Source organism: Lytechinus pictus, chromosome 3 (assembly GCF_037042905.1).
Source record: "Lytechinus pictus isolate F3 Inbred chromosome 3, Lp3.0, whole genome shotgun sequence".
NCBI lineage: Eukaryota > Metazoa > Echinodermata > Echinoidea > Temnopleuroida > Toxopneustidae > Lytechinus > Lytechinus pictus.
Window position 1 is genome coordinate 54398057 of NC_087247.1, and position 22709 is coordinate 54420765.

The 22709-nt window shown below is 34.6% G+C and overlaps 2 protein-coding genes across 3 annotated transcripts in view; one reads left to right on the forward strand and one right to left on the reverse strand.

Annotated features, from left to right (window-relative positions):
- The first annotated feature begins 130 nt into the window (after positions 1-130).
- Positions 131-11940, forward strand: LOC129256986 (NOP protein chaperone 1-like). The gene is made up of 4 exons (XM_054895221.2): positions 131-353; positions 4588-4638; positions 6635-6771; positions 9493-11940. The coding sequence occupies exons 1-4, from the start codon at positions 209-211 to the stop codon at positions 9736-9738; spliced, it is 579 nt and encodes a 192-aa protein (XP_054751196.2). The 5' UTR covers positions 131-208; the 3' UTR covers positions 9739-11940.
- LOC129256983 (mitochondrial tRNA-specific 2-thiouridylase 1-like) overlaps positions 10615-22709 on the reverse strand; it is a 36915-nt gene continuing 24820 nt past the window's right edge. For both annotated transcript variants that reach the window (XM_064097372.1, XM_054895219.2), the window contains 6 exons: positions 16532-16585; positions 15650-15716; positions 15148-15248; positions 14640-14781; positions 14276-14358; positions 10615-12215 (listed from right to left, as the gene is read on the reverse strand). In XM_064097372.1, coding sequence (XP_063953442.1) covers positions 12084-12215; positions 14276-14358; positions 14640-14781; positions 15148-15248; positions 15650-15716; positions 16532-16585 — 579 coding nt within the window. In that variant the 3' untranslated portion in view covers positions 10615-12083. The remainder of the gene's footprint in view (positions 12216-14275; positions 14359-14639; positions 14782-15147; positions 15249-15649; positions 15717-16531; positions 16586-22709) is intronic.

The window sequence follows — 22709 nt, forward strand, 5'->3', positions numbered from 1 at the left end:
TGCTTGTTTTTATTTATTCCACATTCTGTTCATGATATACAGTTCTAGACCTACTTCAAATGCATTTTTCTTTAATTCAACAAGATCTACAGGTTATAATAATAATTTTTAAAGGAACAATTGGCTTGCTATACATTACAATTTTCAGCGCAGCCACGCTTCATTTGTCGATCAGGCCAGGCTAGTATCAAGTACCTAAATCATGTAAATGTGGTTTTCAGCTCCATTATTATCTTCAGAAGACAGCAAATCGTCCACAAACCCTCTATCAGTCCTGCCTTGTCCGAGTAACCATATTGGGAGCATGGATCCTTCGCAGGAATTGGTCAATATTGGGGAGAGAAATTTTCATGGTAAGTGCGACGGAGGATCGTTAACGCAACGTATTGGCCTCGCCCTCGCATAACTCCGGGAGCTCGAGCTCCGCGCCTGGTGCCAGCTGAGCTAGCTATTGCATATTGCTACTTGTATTGTATGTATGTACGTACTATGTCGCGCTACGTAGGTACCGTTTGTGAAAAAAAAAATGAAAATCATCAAATATCAATAAATTTGATGTCAATTGAAAGCTCTTAAAAAGATCTTTCAAATTATACCAATAACTTTATCTTTAATTTTCATCAACTTTCAACTCAAGGAATTATAAAGTTATTCACTTTATTCAGTTTAAGTCGCGATGATTCATCCAAATTTGTAAGCTTCAATTCAATGGAGTCTCAGTATTTGGTTGTTCCGCTGAACTGCGTTGGCTCCACTCACTGATTCATAGAGTCTAGACTGCACTGGAGAGCTTGGAGGCCCATACGTAAAGACAACGTATTAGCAGTAACGTTAGATCTAACATTCGGTGGAAACCCGAATTTAGGATTGTTTTTTGTACATAAAACGGGCGGATCAAGCTCCTGCCAATAGGGGGGCCCCGAAATTTTTTCTCCCATATTTTCCCCGGTCGGCGGCACAAAGTTGATTTCTGTTTTTTTTTTTTTTTAATGAGCCAAAAATTTGAGGGGGCTCCATACGGCATTGCGCGTAATAAGAAGTTGTGAGCGAGCAAAAATTTTAACATTTTAATTACAATAATCAAAGTTTGTGATAGGTTTTTGCATAACATTTGAAAAAATATAGGCCTATATTTCACACTTATAATGGGCTATTCCACGGTTACTCACGTTACATTTGGAGACACCTTGACTCATACTTAGTGCTGTAACTCCATTATTATTGATAGGAACTAAACATCTCTTTATCACAACAAAGTACACAGTCTGACTATCCTTTGTATAAAAACAAAACTTGGGAAATTTTATTATGCTCCTGGCAAATCTTTGGAATGTGTCGGTTACTCACGTTACATGATTTGGACATGCTTAAAATGAAAAGTCGACATAAGTGAAAAGTCTCCTCATACAAGGCTTTTATGAAAGTTGTTTATATCCATTTCAAAGAAGTATATTAGGGAGACAAACTTTGTACATAATTAAAAAAATAAAGAACACATGGTTTTTACTTGGGGTGCCGATAATATGGTTACTCACGTTACGGTTACTCACATTACATTTTGTCCATGTATGGTTAACAACACAAATGTCATTAAAAATTCAATAATGCGTGTAAAATTCATTGCTAGGAACATCAAAAAGAGATATCATACAAAAAATTGGAACAATTTGAGCTTTATTAGGGAGTAAGAGGGAAAAGTATGATTTTGCTTACTAATTATGCATAAATTAGCATTATTGCTTAATACCAATTTGCATGAAATGAATTACTGATAGTATTGTAGATTATGTCCAAGACAACCTGCGTGCAAATTTTCGGCGCGATCGTGCGAACAAAAGGCCGAGATCTCAAGGGGGGGCCTAGGAGGCCCCCCCCCCCGGGCCATATTAACTCCCAAAATACCCCGGCCTAGATAGGGTTACAGGTAAGGACATTCAATGTGTTGTTCGAACACTCTTTAAAGTTTGGTTAATTGAAACCAAGTCTTACTAATGCACTCTCGCATTGTGAATACTTCTACTAATATTCAATTTTTTGTGTGATTGTATGACCACTGATATTTTGATGAACAAAGAGTCACATCAAAGAGGTGTACCCTCATTTTGCTTTTAATTAATCAAAAATAACTTCACAACTCACCATGAGACTTAAAACTCGACATCCCACAGAAAATGTTACCTAACTGCATAATTTTTACTGGTTACTCACATTACATGATGGTTACTCACGTTACAAAGTTACTCACATTACAGTTTTTCTTCATCATTTTTATTAAAAATTGTACTTTTTAATGATTTTGTTAGTCATCACTGTGTCAAAGATTGTTTGAAGGAAGAGAATTTAAAATCCCACCAATTAACTGTGCAGAATTTTTCTCTCAAAAAACAAAGTCATTTTTTTCGGTTACTCACGTTACATCACCTGAGCAGGTTGCAATATTCATTTTTGAATGAGTACTACAAATTTACTTGAAAAGCTGTTGTGTATTTTAGGTAATTTGACTCTTCTAAACTTCAGAAATATATAAAGTGGTATGATGTTGCAATAACAAAATGGTAATAAGGCATATTTCATTTTTCACTATTTTTCTTGTATTTTGGTACAGAATGGAAGACACAACTTTTGACCATTTTTTTCCAAAGTATACATATGAAAAAAACTTTTTATTTCTTGTTCCTGAAACTATCAAGCATGAAGGACTTAAAGTATTAAAAAATTCAAGAAAATATTGAATTTGAATTTTTAAGCTCATGTCCATCAACCTGTGGAATTAATCCGTTTCCTTTTCTCCCCATTTTCCTTAAACACAGATGTAGAGAAATATATATGTATGTAAATATATATATATATGTTAAGCCCGAGTCGAATCAATTTTAAAATCGGTGTTCGATCAATGTCATTGAGCGCTGGTGCAGATTTTGCAAAATCGGTGCATCAAAAAAAAAAAAAAAAAAAGTAGGCCGGCCGATTCGTTTGGCCATCGCCATCGATCGTGCATGTGCAGTACTGTGCTTTAATCAAACCAGAAAATTGCAGAGATCAACATAAAATATACCTTGCATTCATGAACAATATTAATATCATTATCATGACCATAGAATATTATTTAATCGTAATATTTAACAATAATTTATATATGATAATCATTAATATGCATTTAGAGCTTGATGTGAAACTTTGTATTTCGTTTCAATTTTCAATGACGGACATCACATGACAATCGACTTGAGTGAGTGCACTTGTCTAAAAAAAAATTATCACGTCAGGATTGATTCTCGCACATTGTCAACATGCAGAAACTCTTTTCAAGATCGTAATATCACCATATAATAACATTATACATGACAAAACAGAGAAAATTGCGTTTGTTACTTTTTCCATCAATTTGAAGTTTATGCCCAACTTTGGGCTCTGATTTCATGAATGAAAAATATGTCATACGTCATCGAACGCGCATGCACATTGTGCTTCTTTTCTCGGAGACGTCTAGATGGAATAAAATTAAAATAATGCCAATAATAATACTTCCATATGAACATAACATACTTTGCTGACATCGTTAATATTTTTAGTATGGCCATCAAATCTTATAAAATCGTAATTATTTAACATCCAATAATAATTTTAATGAATTTAGAGCTCGATCCGAGACATTCGTATTTATTTCGATCGCATGCTCTTGTGTCTGAAATAAAAATGGATTATCATATCAGGATTAATTCTCGAACATCGTCATAACTCATATTCTACAATCTTTCCTCACATTCGTTATATCAGCATTGAATACCAATTCAAATGACCATCCAGAGAAAATTACGTATTATAATTATTCCCATCAATTTGGAGCTTATTTTGGATCCAACTACACGATCTCAGGCAAGTTACAGTGCTCTCCGCTGGTTGCTGGCAAGCACGCCTGTCGTTTCGGGAGAGTGAGTGTACGGGGCTGTGGACGGGGCTAGGTGTGTGCGATGCGAGTCTGGACTGCAAATGCTAGTTGACCAAAAATCATTCGGATCGACTCTGCATGATTCATGTCTTTATCATTTTAAACTTATATGTTGTCATCTGCAAATATCATTGTTGAAGATATTTTGGGAAGAATTCTGCATTGGTCCCTGGCCTTTTTTTGTGGTTTGTGATCATGGAAAATACAAACAAACTTTGCTCTGTCATCTGCTTGTGCAACGCTCACCCGGCCATGCCAGCGCTAGCGCATGCAGTGCGTGCATAGCGCATCGACACGACAGCCGGAGCAAAAAAAAATTGACTCGATTTTCCCGCCTTCAAAATTCGATGCATCGATGTTCGATCGAATTAAAGCTGTCGAACACCGGTTTTCAAAATAATCGATATGACTCAGGCTTAATATATTTATGTATATATATATATATTTCTCTACATCTGTGTTTAAGGCAAATTTTTTTGTCTTCTTTCAATGTTCGTAATGCGCCTTAACGCCCTCTACCTTTGTCTTTACGTCTATATGTGTATTATGATGGAATAAACCCATTCATAGACTCTGCTCTTTCGTAGGATGTATGCATATATATATATATATATATTGCTTGTTTTTATATCCAACAGAATCTTTACTGATACAGAAAAACAAGCCTTTCAAAGTGGGGCCTTCATCAGGTATGTTTCAGCTTTGTATTGATACCATATTAATTTTATTCTGTTCATATATTGAAATATCTCATAAGACCTTTAGCTCCTTATTTTCAGATTTTAAATGTTGGTTTGAAATTGATTGCCACAACATTCTTACAAGCCAATAGCTTGCTATATTCATGAATAGTTGGCAGCAGAGCAGTAATACTTGTAATTACATTCAGGTCACTGTACTTGTGTATGTGCTGTTATCGCTAGTCCTGTTGATAAACGCATGTTTTGCCACTGAGCGATATATCGATATCGTTTCTCTCCTTGTCGACAATACCCACAGTTATGTAGGGACAGTGATTTTTCGTGATCGCGGAAAACGGACAGAATTCACAGAAACAGCCTTTTGAAATGGATAGTGGCCTTTCAAACGGAAAATCACAGAAAACATATTTTTCCTCTAAATGCGCATAACAGCAACAGAAATTACTCCAAAATGTCAACAAAATACTTACTGGCCACAAAACACAATCTCACTTCGCTACAATCATGACAATCCAAATATAGTGACCCCAGTCCACTCCATCACTCAATTGTATCAAAAACATTCACAAGCGCAAGCTCAATTTAGCGACCAAAACAAGTACCAACCAACGTAGAAGCGATAAGCAACACGGCCGTGTGTTGTTGCCCTCTGCGTTTGAAGCTGTAACAGCATGATATCAAAATGGCTGATAGGCGAAAGTCGTTGACTGCTCAGAATGATGTCCAAAAAGCCCCAAAATTATTGATCAAATTTCATCCAATCCTAAAATAATGCTAATAACGTGAAAGGCGAGGATGTACTCATGCTAAATATGTTTCTTAAAATATGTTATGTACTTGTTGAGATTCGATGAACACAGATTTTAATGCATTGTTAGTACAGTGGCAGATACAAATTTTGACCAGCGCGAGTACTGTGACATCGCTAATCAATGCAATGCCTATTGATTTTCTATGTAATAAACAGAATTGTCACATATTAATAAAATGTTCTTTTGTTGATAGTTGTCGATATCGGTAAGATATTTCTACTGATATATCGACAGAGAATTTTCTTACTGATACCAGCACTAGTATTTTGTAAAATTCAGTTTTGGTTCTTTACAGAATGAAACACACATGTAACATCAGCCAAATGTTATTCATGACAATACAATGGCATTTGATTACCGGTAAATCAATATCAGGAAATGTGTTCCTAATGAGATACATATATTGTATGGTTAATGGAGCAATTTGTGTTATTTTCATATCTTTCTGTGATGACGGAAGCATAATATTAAAGATTAATGTTCCAGAGTGCCATCATTCAATTTTTTGTTAGATGAGATGGTATCCTTAATCTATTATATGTACTCAATGAAAAACCCGAATGAAATAGCCAGGATCCTCAAGGCATTTATAAGTTATGCTTCATTGATCACAGATAGGTATGAAAATGACAAATTTGCCTTATTTGCCATAAATCAACCATATCTGTTCATATATATGAATGAACAAGATTTCTGTTGATCATGTTGATTATTAGTAAATTAATTGTCTTGTCTTGAATGAGATATAGTTCACTTGATGTTACACACCTGTATCATAAAAACTTGCAAAAATACATAACGCTGGGTTGAATACATGTAAGTTGGGTTTCAGTTGGTGATTTTCTTTCTTACTTTTTATCAATAGTTTAGCTTTGATTTTCCATTGCATTTTCAAATGGAAAAATCATTCTATTTCTAAATTATTTAAGTTTTAGTTTATAATATCTTATATCTTAAGGAACATCAGAATTTAGAAAAGGACCTTTTCATTGAAATAATGTTATGAGGCCTGAATAAGAATAAGTAGTAAATTGTATAAATTTTTCGGAATGACACAGATAAAGATTTTGAAATACAACGCCATTGCATGTAGGCACCTCACCTATCAATTCAATTATGAAATTTGTTATAATCAAGAATATTTTCTCTGGTGTAATACATTGATGCTGCAGTACTGGACAGAGTGAAATCATTTCTACCACAAATGGAAGTGGCCAACAAGCAGCTTGAAGAGAGGATTGCAGATGGTAAAACAGTGGATCTAGACATTGAAAATGTTGATAATTGTGAAGGACCCATTATCGAAATGGTAAATACTCTGTTATCTCATTGAAAATATGATTGCACTCTGTGTTAAGACAGTGTACCGTAATTTATTATAAAGTAAGGCATATTTTTTGAAATAGTCACTTAAAATTAAAACCACCAGTCAAATTTAGTGTATAAATTCAATATGAGATGAATTAAAAATCACCTTTGTAGGTACATATACAATTGGAAATTATAATAGAAATTAATATAGCACTCAAATCCTCTCTGCCGAGTGCTAAAAGAGCCATTTCTGGCTTTATTCTAATCACCCTGTGGCCCAACTTTGCAAGCATTAGCATTATTCTTTAAAAAAATCTTGTTCTTTTAACCCTCAATCACCCGGGGTATTTTGATTCTTGTCATTCCCGGGGGGGGGGGGGGGCCATTATGGCCCCCCCTTAAGATCTCGGCCGCTGATCGCTCGAGCGACGCAAAAATTTGCATGCTGGTTGTGTGCGATGTAATCTACAAGGCTGTATGGTAAAATTTTCCAAAATAATGAGATTTTATTTTATATGAATTAATTATGCTAATTTATGCATAAATCATACTTTTTGCTCTAATTCACTAAATAAAGCTCCTAGAATGCTAATTTTTGGTTAAAATATTCTTTGTAGCATTCTTAACAATCGCAATTAAAAAAAACTTCGGTTTGGAAATCAATTTCTTATGTATTTTATTGTTTTATGAATTTCTTATGTATTTCCTTGTTTTTTTTACTTTTTGTTTTTTATTGTTTTTTCAATGGAAATCGTTCCAGACTTAATTCTGATCATAAGCAAGGCAAAATTAATTAAATTCAATCAGTAAAAGTAGAAATAATGATACATTTATGAATTTTGGCTAAATACACAATTTGCATTGGATTTGTACATGAAATCACGTTTATGAGCAATTTTGGGTCTGACATGCACTTACATAATGTTGCATAATGTCGTAACCGCGTATCTGGGCGTCACAAATTTGGTCTCAAAATTTGCGCGAGACTTGAAAGTAAAAAGTCAGTGAGCGGCGAGGTCCAAAAATTTTGCGCAGCGGATATATCGCGAAAATTGTCGAGGGGGGGGCCATTATGGCCCCCCCCCCCCCCCGGGAGAATTAGGGTTAATGGAGACATGTATGTAGTGACCAATTTATCTGAAATTATAGAGATAAACAAGAATATTTTAAACTTAATATTATTGATCATAAACAGAACTGCAATTAATTAAGTTGTGTTTGAACAATGTATCATACATATAACAGATTGACATGTAGATTTAGTAACATAGGTAGACAAGCACAACAAAGAAGTTCCTCTCCCTTTTTGAAAATACATTTGCCGTGTTAACAAAATCATTATGAATAAAAATGATTTTCTTGGCTACAGCTGTTATTATACTGATGGACAAACCACTGGATGAAATACTATTGTCAATGAGCATTGTGGCGCATATTGTTACTAACTAGGCATAAATTTCACTTCTCACTTCTGAATATGGGATATCCAAGAGCTTCAATTTTGTTTGTATTTATCTTTTTATTTTACTGTATCGTTTTGTCATTTTATTTTAATATGGAAAAAAGGAATGTACTACTACTTATTTTATGATACAGTTTAAAGGAGAATGAAACCCTTGAAACCAGCTGAATCCATATCAAAGAGAAAAATCAAAGAAACATATTGTTGAAAGTTTGAGGAAGATTGAATGAATAATAAGAAAGTTATGAGCATTCGAATATTGAGATCACTAGTGCCATGTAGATCCTCCCAACGGCAATGCGACCAAGATCTGTGATATCACACACGTACAACTCCCTCATTACTTTAGTACTTATTTCACTTATATTCTCACTTTTATAGAGTCTATCACAAGGTGAGGTGTTCTCTTTATGAGATGACAAGTACAGAGGTTTCACAACATTATATCATTGATGAATCGTTTGTCATATGATTAGAATGAGCAAAAAGAGATGTTTTGGGGTATATTTTCAGTGTCCAAATGGGAGAGTTGTACGTGTGTGACATCACAAATCTTGGTCGCATTGTCAATGGGAGGATCTCCATAGCATTAGTGATCTCGACATTCAAATGCTCATAACTATTTTATTGCTAGTCCTATTTTACTCAAAGTTTTGTTGATCTTATTCTTTGATTTTTCTGCTTTCACAAAAGCTAACTTGCTCCAAGAGTTTCATTCTCCTTTAATGAAAATTCATGTTTTGAGGGAGTGATATTATACAATTATATATCCTCGGATTCCTTACAAAAAGTCACATCTTCACATTTTGTATTGGGTCAGTGAGCTCAATAAAAAACGTCATCTTTTTTTAAAATTAAATGTAAAAAAAGTAGAAAACCCATTCATTTCACTAGAAAATTCAAATCGGTGTACCTTTTCACAAAAATCCATCTCTGACTGTATGAAAATAAGTGGTGGTAATTGCATCATGGTTGAATAAACACAATTTCAAAATATTGGGAAAAAAATGCTATTCGCTGATTTTCTAAAGCGATTTCACTTCTTCTGCATGCCCACATATTCTTGACTTGAGGCAAGTTGAGGGATGAATCAGATTCTCATAGAGAATTAGCCATGTTGTGTATGAACAAATTATTTTTCAGCATGCTGGTTCGATATTATGTTGTGGTTCATTGAAAAGGAGAAGTTGCCTTCTTTTGTGCGAGGTACATGGTATTTTTTCCTCTTTAAAAATGTTCTCCCTTTTACTTCTACAGAATCTTGCCTTGTGCGCACGTGATGAAAATTCTGATGAGGAAGAAAGTGAAGAAGATGAAAGTGATAGTGATGCAGACATCCAAGTTGAATTGGAACATACCAAGTCAAAAAATGAAGACGAATCCCTCTTAAAACTAAAAATACCAGGAAGAGGAAAGAAGCCTAAAGATGGAAGGACATTGATTGAAATGATGCCAGGAGAGTCGACCAATACCAAAGATTGTTTTGAAAAGGACAAGACATAGCATGATGGAAATTAAAGATCTAATTGAAACTTTAAACTTTGAAGAGTGGAGAGGCGGCTCAGTTGAAGCTCTGTGCAGCCTGTAAATTCAAGGAACAAATGTACAAAATCCACTAACTGCCAACCTGTCTGATGTAAAAACCTTCTGAACAGTGTTCTGGCTTTTCAGGTTGAAGCCTTTTCAAATTTATCATGATCATGACACCAGTAGTGTTACAGTTGTAAAATGTCCATACATGGTGTTTCATAGCACTGTAAGAGTAAGGTGTATGATGGGGAAGATTTATTAAATATTGTGTCCTGATGAAAGCTTCTTCAACTCTCAATGGCATCTGTCTTCCAGAACATACTGGTTTATACTGGAAGTGATAACATTTCTAGTCACTTGCAAAAAGTAAAAATTGAATAGAATGTGTCTCCTAATCATTGGGCAAGATCTATGGTCTTTTAAAAAAGACAGATTTTTGTAAGTTATTGTTTGTTTTACATTTGTAGCTTCAATTTTGTGGAGGGAATTGCTGGTAGAAATTAAGACCAAGGAACTCTTAAGAACAACATCTCAGGCGATGGTTAAATTCAGTAGGCGAGTTCAATTTTAAAGTGAAATCCCTCAGGTACATGAATCTTCAAGTTTGAATTATTGTAATTTGTGAGTGTAGAAATGGATACATCAAATATATTGTTTCCTTGAATCTCTTTAAATTACATGTGTATAAATGCATTCTTTGCATACTGTGGTCTAAAAATTGCTTCAATTAGCTGATTATGTGACTTAATATTGGTCAACTTAAACTGTAATTCATATAGGTACAAATAATTTTCCACCAATTAACAAACAAGTATACAGCAAATAATTTAATACCAACAAAATCGCCTCTCTCCTATTCACTTTTATTAAAATGTTATCAAAATAATAATTTATAAGGTCTGTACACATATTTGGTTTACAGAGTCCATTGTATATCTTTTCTTATTAAAGCTGCTATACATTTTCCCCCTCAAATTACAAAAATCTACAAATATCACATTATTAAATCAAAGCAAATTTGTGTTGAATGTTGGATTAAAAGGATACGTGTATTCCAGATAAAATATGTCATTGATTGATTGTGACAGCCGTGCAGTCTGAAACACCACGGACTTGTTCTTTGGAATGAAGTTGGTATTGAATACCCTTGTTCTGACAAAAATGATAGCAATGATTGTGAGTGACTATTGAGATAATTGGCAAGTTCATCTCTCGCCTTCTTTCCATTAACAGCAGAAAATAAACTGACCTAGTTCTGAAAACCACAGAAATAACTATGCCTAAATTTATGTTTATCTATTTAAAAACCTTTAAAATGTACTCTTTTTATGTGTGTGAAAAACCAAATCCACAATCACATTAGAAAAAAATGTAATTGTCTTTATAAGACTAAATACATTTGCAGTTTTGTCTAATGTGGTTGGGAGAGTGCAAAAGATTTAATGAGAGAAATGCTATATGCTGATAATGCCTCGGTTTGAGGAGTGAGAAATGGAGGGACAAAAGGGAGACTTTATGGAAATGGAGAAAAAATGATATCAGAAAGGAGCTGGAGGGATGGTACAAGTGAATGTTATGTGATGAGGATTACTGATTGAACCTTTACCAAAGCTTTTTACTGGCTTCATGCGCAATAGAGAGAGAAGGAAATAAGTGTATCTTAACCTTTGAAATTACTTTCAAAACATTAAAGGCAATGTGCAATGGCATACTGATTTGCATCCACATTCTTATCAATTTCCAGCAAAGCTGACTTGTTTCTTGAATATACATTGGCACAAATTTCATTTGTCATAGGAACCAGAAGTACCTTTGCCCAAATTCATGTGTTTCTCTCTGTGACTAATCATGGTAAGAGTATAAATTTGCTGAACCGGAGCACAATTCTTACATTGAATAATTAGATTTAGGCATTTAGATTCATCTCGTATTGGTCAAGGAAACATGCTTATAATTAGAATAGACACACCATGCACAGAGGACATAGAAGAATACTGTACAGGCACTCTGGTATTTATTTGTTTACAATCACTATTCATTCTGGCCCAGTATCACTGGTATTAAGTTAATTCCATTTCTGATTTTCCACTGATAGTCTCTCACAAAGTGATGATCCTCTTTCCATGTCACAATGTAAAATAACTGCTCTCTGAATCATCATGCCAGTTGTTATTATCTACCTTGGTAAAAGATGATTCCACTTTAACCGGTGATAAGATTAATGCTCCTTGATTCACAACGGTTACAAGATGCTGTTCCCATTTTACATTGACATTTCTTCCACTTCACTAATTAAAGTTCCCTATTTCGTAGCATAGTCAACTATTGAGCCATTCTGTTTTCCATTCTCCACTCTGGTATTTCTTCCAGTTCATCTCGTACAGTGATGGTCCTCGTTTCATAATGACGGCACTGCCTAGGCATTCATCACCATGGTAGAACACAGCAAACTAAAATAAATATGAGAACAAGATTGAAAGTCATGTGAGGGTCAAAATATCTTTAGTAAACCTGGGTGCTGGTTTTTCCCAGATGATTTTATGAAAGGTTTTCTTGACTACGATGATCGAATGAAGAAATTACCATCCTGGATCAACAACTGTGCCCAACATAAAAAGTCAGTTGCAAAAACAACTTTGTTTGCATCCACACAGACAAAAAGCTCAAAAGAAGCCCATTGTATTTACATGTCTTGAGACAATATGATTATTTGACATATAAATCAGGAAGCTTCTATACACTAGCCCAAATAGTGTGTGTGTGTGTGTAATAAACAGACATTAATAGTTTGGTAGAACAGCCTAGCTTTTTAGATAACATGTACATGCATTGCCGTTATTATCCCTTTTCCCTGCATGTATACATATACTAGACGGGTCAATATATGGTTTAACCCGGAACAAATTGCAACAAATGATTTTTCAACTGTTTCTGGCAGTATTTTACCTCAGGAATAACATACTAAAAATCTACCAAAATCCGCATCCGGGAAAGTGGTTATTTTCAAGATGGCGTCCAAGATGGCCACCATTCACTAAAAATGGATATAACTCACTCATTATCCACCCTAGAATCCTATTTTGGTTCATATTCCATGGTCCAATGGGTAAACGAATTTATTTAATACAAGTTGAAGTGAATATTAGCACTCCAGGGTACCAGGAAAATCCAAGATGGCACCCAAAATGGCTGCTGTAGTCTAAAAATTCCACAATTCATCTATTACTTAAGTGGCTTTAATTTGGTTTCCATTCGATTGTTTTAATGATGAAGTAGTACATCGGGACAAGTTAAAGGACAGCCAGTGGTCTGGTGTGTCCAAAAATACAAGATGGCTTCCAAAAATTGAGTTTAAAATGGCTGTTTATCCTTAAAATGGGCATAGCTCATATCACATCTACCTGAGAGATATGATTTTGGTGTCTAGACCATGGTTTCAATGGTCAAATAATAAATTGTGACAAGTTACAAGGACAGTCAGTGGTCAGGTATGTTAAAAAATCCAAGATGGCTTCCAAAAATTGAGTAAAAAATGCTGTTGCTACTTAAACAAAACCCAACCTAGTTTGTTCAATATCCTGGAATATGATTTTTGTGCCTATACCATGGTTAAATGGGTCAAATAATAAATTGGGATAAGCTATAAGGACGGTGAGTGGTCAAGTATGTCCAAAAGTCCACGGTGGCTTAAAAAATAATATCAATTAGCCGCGATGGTATTTAAAAATGGACATAATTCATGTTATAATCGTCAAGGGCATATGATTTTGTTGCCTATATCATGGTTTCAAAAGGAAGAAAATTAGTTACAAGGACAGTCAGTGGTCCAGTATGTCGAAAATCTAAGAAAGCTTCCAAAAATCGGAGTCTAAAATGACTGCTGTTACTTTTAAAATGGACATAGTTCATTTAAAATCCACCAAGGAGATATGATTTCGGTGTCCACACTATGGTTTCATGGTTAAAACAATACGTTTGGACTGGTTACATTGATCTGCAGTTGTCCAGTTTGCCTAAAACACAAGAGGGTTTTTAAAAAGGGAATCTAAAACGACTCACGTTCAATAGTGGTCAGAGTTCTACAATATTCATCTGTAAGAAATAATGTTGGTGTCCTAATTGTGGTATGAAGGGTCAAATAATGCAATCAGATAAGTAACAAGGATGGTTAGTACTCAATGTTGTCAAAGAGTCCATGATGGATTCTAAAATTTCATCAAAATGGGTGCTGTTACCAACTCATGAAACAATAATAACTTGTTGGTAGATTGGTAGATTTTTAGTATGTTATTCCTGAGGTCAAATAGTACAAAATACCGTTGAAAAATCATTTGTAGCAATTTGTTCCGGGTAAGGCTATTTTTGGTCGTATATTGACCCGTCTAATACTGTAGGGGAGAAAGTACATGAATTATTGAACGGACATGCACTCCAATATGCATGTACATGGCTAAGTCATATCTGCAGATTTGTGCATATTGAAAAAGAGAGTTTATGAAAATGTACATACCTGACCTGGTGTTAGCGCCCTCATTGGTTTACTGAGAGAAACAATAACAGAGCCCATGGAACTTAAAGTCAAAGTACATTTTGCTGAAAGATAGAAAAATTAGACCATGGTTACTTATGTTCTTGAAAACATGTTCTTTTAAAATATTGACACAATGAAAAATTTGACATTGTCAGCAGATGCTCAGGATTACTACATTAATAATTTAATTCATTCATTCAGGACTTCGGGTATTTTAAATGTCAATTTATGGAGATATCGTGTATTTAGACATGAACACATGCGTTGGTACCTCTGTTCAACACACATGTACAGGTATTAGACCTGTTTAATATCTGTTAACTGGTTTACAGGTGGTACTTACTGAGACCATGGACATGCTGGAATCTGAAATCACAATCCATCATCTGGTCCTCTATTAATTCTCTTGGTGCCTGGTGGATCCAATGGACTGGTCCAGTCATAAATGTTTCATGAAACAAGGCAGGGTGGCGGGTACTAGGTGCCTTAATGATATAGAAATTAGCATCTTTTATCATTGAATAAGATATTACAAATTAGCATGAAGATTTAAATGCAGGGTTGGGTATACTACAGGAGGGTGAGTATCACATAAGCACCAAGTGGGTAATCCTAATAAAAAGACCAATGCAAGAATATTCTCATTATCACACTTCAATTTTCCACCTTTAACTATGAACAAAGTATCAAAGCTACCTCGGACCAAAACTCATGGCCCTAGCTGCACTAGCTGAAACCCATTAAAAGAGAGGTATAGTTAACCATTACTGTAAAAGAAAATGGAAACCAAGTTGTCAAAGACAAAAAAAAATTTGCCACAGATTATAATTATTGAATTCGGAAAAACTTACCACAAAGATAGTGTTATTTTCAGCATCTTTGTCTACCACAAACCATCTTTCCTTCATGCCACCAATGTTGGCTCCTTGACCAAGAGTGAATAAGAAATGACCTGTTGATGTAAGCAGATATATCACCAAGATGTATGAACTGCATGGATTTTCTTATATTATCATTACCTAGATTTCTATTCCATGACATTGTTCTTCTGGGGGTATTTTAAGAAATATGATGAAAATTAATATTGAAAACAATTTTAACAAAGCAAGATTCAGAAGATATTGGCACATAAGGGGCAAACATTACATAGACAGAGAATAGTGTAAGCAACATAGAATGTGAAATCGCTCTACTACTTTCCTAAACAAATTCAGAATGATAGGACCCCCCCAGAAAAAAAGCTCCATATTTTACAAATAAGTCTGTAACCATGGGCTACCTTAAGTAAAATTAACTTTGAAAACTTAAAACAAAAACTTTCCAAAGTTGTTTTGAGATGGAATGTTGATTTACCTTGGTGTTCACCTACTACTGTGTCATTCTCTACAGAAATAAAAGTTCCTTGTTTGGGTTCAAGATACTGTCAAGATTACAAATGGATAGCCAATTAATCAAGAAGCAATCAGTGTAAACAGTTTGTAGTAAAAATACCTCAAAAAATACATGTAATTAGAAATGTAGGTGAATGTTTGAGAAAAATCCATAAAAGATTAAGAAAGTTATTAGAATTTTAAATTTGTGATTTGTGATGTCGTACATGAGCTGCCCCATGAGCTGCCCCATATGTTATGTAAAATACCCGGTACACGAATCTCCATTTTTAATAGTTCATGATGATGAATATATATCACAACACCATGCATGAGCAAGCATACATTGCAGGTAAAAGGTTTAATATGAAAACTGTGAAAGGGCTTGCATGGTTAATGCAAAATATTTAAAAATTATGCTGGTGAAAAGATAATTTCCAGCATTTTTCAGGTATTTCTGAACTACATGAAACGAATGGAAAATTCTACATTGCATGAATCGCTATCAGACACTGCCTATTCAAATAAAATTTCCACACATAATAGAGATAGAAAAAATAATCTGTATTCATAATATGGCTATTCTTTGAATTTGTCTTTATGTGAGCTTACTGATGCATAATCTAATAACACAAAAGTTAACTGTAGTGTAGGACCACTGGGATGCAGGGATTTAGATTAAAAATGTTTAATATAAAATGACACCACTTTGATAAAAACAAATGACCAAATTATTAGCAATTTTAAAACTTCAGGCTCCTAAAGTTTGAAACATCTAATAAACATTTCACTGTTATCTTCAAATCGATTGACTTGATAATTATTGCATATCAACAAAAACAAGTAACAAAAATAATATACATACCTCCTTAATGAAAGTTTGAAAATGCCTTCTTCCAATGAAGCATATCCCCATACTCTGTAATGGAATTACATGATAGCCAAGTTATATCTACAGGTACATATCTTGTTAACACAGTCAAATACATGATAACTTTCTCATGTTTTCTCTATTCTTCCCTTTTCAGCAAATCTATGATGTTACTGATTGCAAAATATATACATTTAATATCAAACATACACTATACTACTAAAAACCTCAAAAAATTGGCAATTTTATGAAAATCCTGCAATTCAGGACAGGTCTAAAAAAAATCAATATGACCCTGGTTTTATATTTCAATAACATCTGTCTTGTTTACAACAAAAAGGAATTTACCCCTCTTTTTTATTGGGGGGGGGGGGGAGTGGCGTTTCATTAGTTATAAGAGTTGTGTGCAAAGTTGAATAATGAAACAAAAGTTTTACTTTGGATATTCTTAAACGTTTCTCTCGCTAAAACTGAAGCTGCTAATCCAATTGAAATTAGGGGAGATCGGGGTTACTTGGAAGGCAGGGTAAGTTGAAACATTGTAATTTTCTTTTTACGCCTATTAATAAATTTATGCAATACTGCCCTCAATTTATTGCCATTATCAACAGCCATCCACCATATTACAGACAACACATGTGCAACAAGCCTGGTGAAATTAAAAAGGAATTTTTGTTTTTCACCTTCTGAGTAATTTTCTTTTTCTTTCAGAAATGTTTTATTATCTCAGAGAAGTTTATATATCAAGTTTGCCAGTTTGGGGTATACTAGACACTTGTACCAAGCTACAAAAGAAGGTTATTAATATGCCATGGTGAAGTCACTTTTTTGTGCTGTAAGCTTATAAATGTCACATGGGCCTCTGGGGTAACTTGAAACAAAATTGAAGGGGCTATTTGGAACATGTTTCAACTTACCCAAAACATAATTATGAATAAAAACATTGGATTTGAGATGTATACAGTACTTCACACTCTTTTGAACATGTATTGTAAACCATGCTTGTTTTGTTTCTCAGTTAGGTCTGAGTGTGCTTATTGTAGGTCCCTAATGCAATATTAACTCTTATCAAACGGGGGGATGGTCAATTTCAGCCCCCACCCCCTCGACAAATTATGTCACTACGCCATCGCACAAAATTTTTTGACCGCAATGCTCACTGACTTTTTACTTTCAAGTCTTGTGCATCATTTGAGACCAAATTTGCGACGCCTGGGTACACAATTTTGAAATTATGCAACATTTTGTAGGGCGATTCCATACGTGTCGTACGTGACATTTTGACAACAATTTTTAGTTTCCTAGCCGAATGCTTGAGCAATAAAATATTTTTGTTGTCATTGATAAAGCTATAGTGGGTAGTCGTGTGAAAAACTAATAAGTAACACAAAAAATTGATTATGGGTAAAGTATAGGTGAAAATGGTGTGTGTCGTACGGGACGCAGAAATGTCCCGTATGACACGCAACATTTTAAACTCTAATTCACCTATGGACTTCATATTTTTGTTGGTTGTCAGTTTTTTTGCATGTCTACCCAGTAGTACTTTAATATTACCACAAAGCAAATTTAAGTTCTTTGTTTGTTTGGACAGCAGGTTGATAAATGTTGTGAAAATGGTTGATTTTTCTAGCATGGAATCGCCATGTACATGCATGTCGGACCCAAAATTGCTCAAAAACATGATTCCATGTACAAGGTCAATGCAAATTGTGTTTTTCAACCCAAATCATGAATGTATGATATTTTTACTTTTGTTGGTCAAAATGGATTTATTTTATGCTATTTATGATCGCAAAAGGGTCCCCGACAAAGTTCATTGGAAAAAGCAATAAAAAACAAAGATTTGAAAAATATACAAGTACAAATTTAACAAGAGTGTCGCTAAGGCCAGCACATTATACGCCCGCCTGTAATGCAGAAAATTGAGTTATTGGTCAAGCAAGATAAGCAGAAGGTGGCGGCTTCACCTCTGACCTTTGACCTCAAAATCAATAGGCTTCCTGGGATCCATGCTAGTATCATACACACCAAATTATAGGAGCCTAGGTTAAGTTAAACTAAAGTTACCGCGTTTACAAGGACTTCAGAAGGGTAAGATGAAAACATGTCATTGTGATCTTGACCTTTTGACCTCAAAATCAATAGGCTTCCTGGAATCCATGCTAGTAACATACACACCAAATTATATGAGCCTAGGTTAAGTTTCAGCAGCTTTTTTCTGCCTAGGTTAAGTTAAACGGAAGTTGTCGCGTTTACAAGGACTGCAGAAGATGAAAATATGTCAGTGTGACCTTGAACTTTGACCTAAAAATCAATGGGCTTCCTGAGATCCATGCTAGTATCATACACTTCAAATTACAGGAGGCTAGGTTAAGTTAAACTAAAGTTATCGCATTTACAAGGACTTCAGAAGGGTATTAGATGAAAACCTGTCACTGTGATCTTGAACTTTGACCTTTTGACCTAAAAATCGATAGGCTTCCTGGGATCCACGCTAGTATCATACACACCAAATTATATGAGCCTAGGTAAAGTTAAACTGAAGTTATTGCGTTTACAAGGAAAAGTTAACGGACAGACGGACACCGAGCATGATACCATAATGCGTCCCGTCTAGGATGGGCGTACAAAAACAATTTTTTTTTTGCAATATTCTCGTAGTTATTCGTTATAAATGTAACTAGCACATCAATGATATGGAGCTCATCCAGCATCTCCCAACGAAATTTAACACAATTTTAATTTCAGCCCAGTTGACACTGTAGTGAATTACATTGGTGACATAAATTGAGGATATAGAATTGAAATTGATGAAGAAATGACATAGAAGCATTTTTTGTGATCTATGAATAAATTTCATATAAATTAAGCATAAATAATTTTCTAGTCAAAATTTCTAAACTCTGTGTAGAACCTTGGTGAACCTCATGTAGCTCTCAGATGGAAAAAAAATAAAGAAGTGGAATTTTCTGTGATTTACGAATACATTTTGCATAAATTGGTATAAATAATTTTCTACTGAAAATGTCAAAATTCTATGCAGAAGTTTGGTGAACCTCATGAAGTTCTACTAGATGGAAGAAAAACAAGTGGAATGCGTCTGGCAGTCTCACCTGCATCACGCAATTCAATATAGCAGCAGTGCTGACTTTGAAAACTACTATAACTCGCACAAGATGTTCAGTGATACTTGGTTACTCTTATGTCCACGTTTTATGAACTAGACCAATACACTTACAGAGATATGATGGTAATTCAACAAATACCCCTAACATGGCCAAAGTTCATTGACCATACATGACCTTTGACCTTGAACATGTGACCTAAAACTCGCACAGGATGTTCAGCGATACTTGATTACTATTATGTCCAAGTTTCATGAGTCAGATCCATAAACTTTCAAAGTTATGATGGTAATTCAACAGATATCCCCATTATGGCCAAAGTTCATTGACCTTTGACCTTGGTCATGTGACCTGAAATGCGCACAGGATGTTCAGTGATACTTGATTACTCTTATGTCCAAGTTTTATGAACTAGACCAATATACTTTCAAAGTTATGATGGTAATTCAACAAATACCCCCAATTTGGCCAAAGTTCATTGACCCTAAATGACCTTTGACCTTAATCATGTGACCTGAAACTTGCACAGGATGTTCAGTGATACTTGATTAACCTTATGTTCAAGTATCATGAACTAGGTCCATATATTTTCTAAGTTATGATGACATTTCAAAAACTTAACCTTAGGTTAAGATTTTGATGTTGATTCCCCCAACATAGTCTAAGTTCATTGACCCTAAATGACCTTTGACCTTGGTAATGTGACATGAAACTCAGGCAGGATGTTCAGCGATACTTGATTAACCTTATGTCTAAGTATCATGAACTAGGTCCATATATTTTCCAAGTTATGATGACATTTCAAAAACTTAACCTTAGGTTAAGATTTTGATGCTGATTCCCCCAACATAGTCTAAGTTCATTGACCCTAAATGACCTTTGACCTTGGTCATGTGACATGAAACTCAGGCAGGATGTTCAGTAATACTTCATTAACCTTATGGCCAAGTTTCATGAACTAGGTCCATATACTTTTAAAGTTATGATGTCATTTCAAAAACTTAACCTTCGGTTAAGATTTGGTGTTGACGCCGCCACCGCCGTCGGAAAAGCGGCGCCTATAGTCTCACTCTGCTATGCAGGTGAGACAAAAATCAAAATCGGTCGACAATTAAAGAAGAAGCATTTTATCTTAATTTTAAAAATACGCATAAATTAGCATATTTTATGAGTTTCAAAATTCTGTGTAGAAGTTTTGAATCCCCCACCTAATGCTACATGTATCATATAAAGCAAACAGAATTGAAATCAGACTTGAAAAAAAGAAGAAGCAGTTTGAAATTCAGTCAACAAAATAAAGAGGCATTTTCTGTGATTGATAAATTTTGCATAAATTAGCATAAATAATTTTCTACTCCAAATTTAAAAATTCTGTGTAGAAGTTTGGTGAACCTCATGAAGCTCTACCAGATGGAAGAAAAAGAATCAAAATCAGTCAACAAATAAAGAACCATTTTATGTGAATTTTTAAAAATATATGCATAAATTAATTTTGCATAAATTAGCATTAAAATTGTTCTAGTCAAAATTTCAAAATTCTGTGTAGAAGTTTGTTGAACCTCATAAAGCTCTACCAGATGGAAGCAAAAAATTCAAAATCGGTCAATAAATAAAGAAGCATTTTTTGTGAATTTTGAAAAATGCGCATAAATTAGCATATTTAATGAGTTTCAAAATTCTGTGTAGAAGTTTTGAATCCCCCACCTAGTGCTATCATATAAAGCAAACAGAATTGAAATCGGACTTGAAATGGCGAAGAAGAAGCATTTTGAAATTGTGGACGGACGCCAGACACCACGCCATTACCTCATCTGGCCCTTTGGGCCGGATGAGCTAAAAATTGATCTTCTCACTAAAAATTAGCTTTCTGCTAGCTAAAAAAAATTGAGTTAAAGGCAAAAACATACAAACAAGTGGAATGCCTTTGGCGGTCTCACCTGCATCACGTGTTCAATATAGCAGCAGTGCTGACTTTGAAAACTACTATAGAATTATTCCAAAAAAAAAACATTCATATATGATACAATACTACGTTCATTGATATTCGACCTTGATCATGTGACCTAAAACTTGTCGGTGATACTTGATTACCCCTATATCCACATTTTATACACTATATCTATAAACTTTGAAAGTTATGACAGCAATCTAATAATTACCTCTAAAATGGCCAAAGTTCAAAGACCTTAAATGACCTTTGAATTTGGTCATGTGACCTGAAACTCGCATGAGATGTTCAGTGATACTTGACGACTCTTATGTCAAAGTTTTATGAACTAGACCAATACACTTACAGAGATATGATGGTAATTCAACAAATACCCCCATTATGGCCAAATTTCATTGACTTTTGACCTTGGTCATGTGACCTGAAATGCGCACAGGATGTTTAGTGATACTTGATTACTCTTATGTCCATGTTTCATGAATCAGATCCATAAACTGTCAAAGTTATGATGGTAATTCAACAGATACCCCCAATTTGGCCAAAGTTCATTGACCCTAAATGACCTTTGACCTTGGTCATGTGATGTGAAACTCATGCAGGAAATTCAGTAATACTTGATTGACCTTATGTCCAAGTTTCATGAACTAGGTCCATATAATATTTTCTAAGTTATGATGACATTTCAAAAACTTAACCTTAGATTAAGATTTTGATGTTGATTCCCCCAACATGGTCTAAGTTCATTGACCCTAAATGACCTTTGACCTTGGTCATGTGACATGAAACTCAGGCACGATGGGCCAAGTTTCATGAACTAGGCCCATATACTTTCTAAGTTATGCTGTCATTTCAAAAACTTAACCTTCGGTTAAGATTTGGTGTTGAAGCTGCCGCCGTCGAAAAAGCGGCGCCTATAGTCTCACTCTGCTATGCAGGTGAGACAAAAACAAATCTAGGGGAAATTGCAGGTCGGTAATTAATAGAAAAATATTAACAATTTTTGTAAATTTAAATTTGATGTAAATGTAAATTTGATGCAGAAGTACATGAAATTGCCGATACACTTAATTGTATGTAAATTAAACGCACACAAATA

Excerpts from the sequence above, each read along its gene's own strand:
- LOC129256986 (XM_054895221.2), top strand. The coding sequence starts at position 209 with ATGTGGTTTTCAGCTCCATTATTATCTTCAGAAGACAGCAAATCGTCC. Across the intron at positions 4,639-6,634 it reads CAAAGTGGGGCCTTCATCAG|TACTGGACAGAGTGAAATCA; the intron begins GTATGTTTCAGC and ends TTGATGCTGCAG. Across the intron at positions 6,772-9,492 it reads AAGGACCCATTATCGAAATG|AATCTTGCCTTGTGCGCACG; the intron begins GTAAATACTCTG and ends TTACTTCTACAG.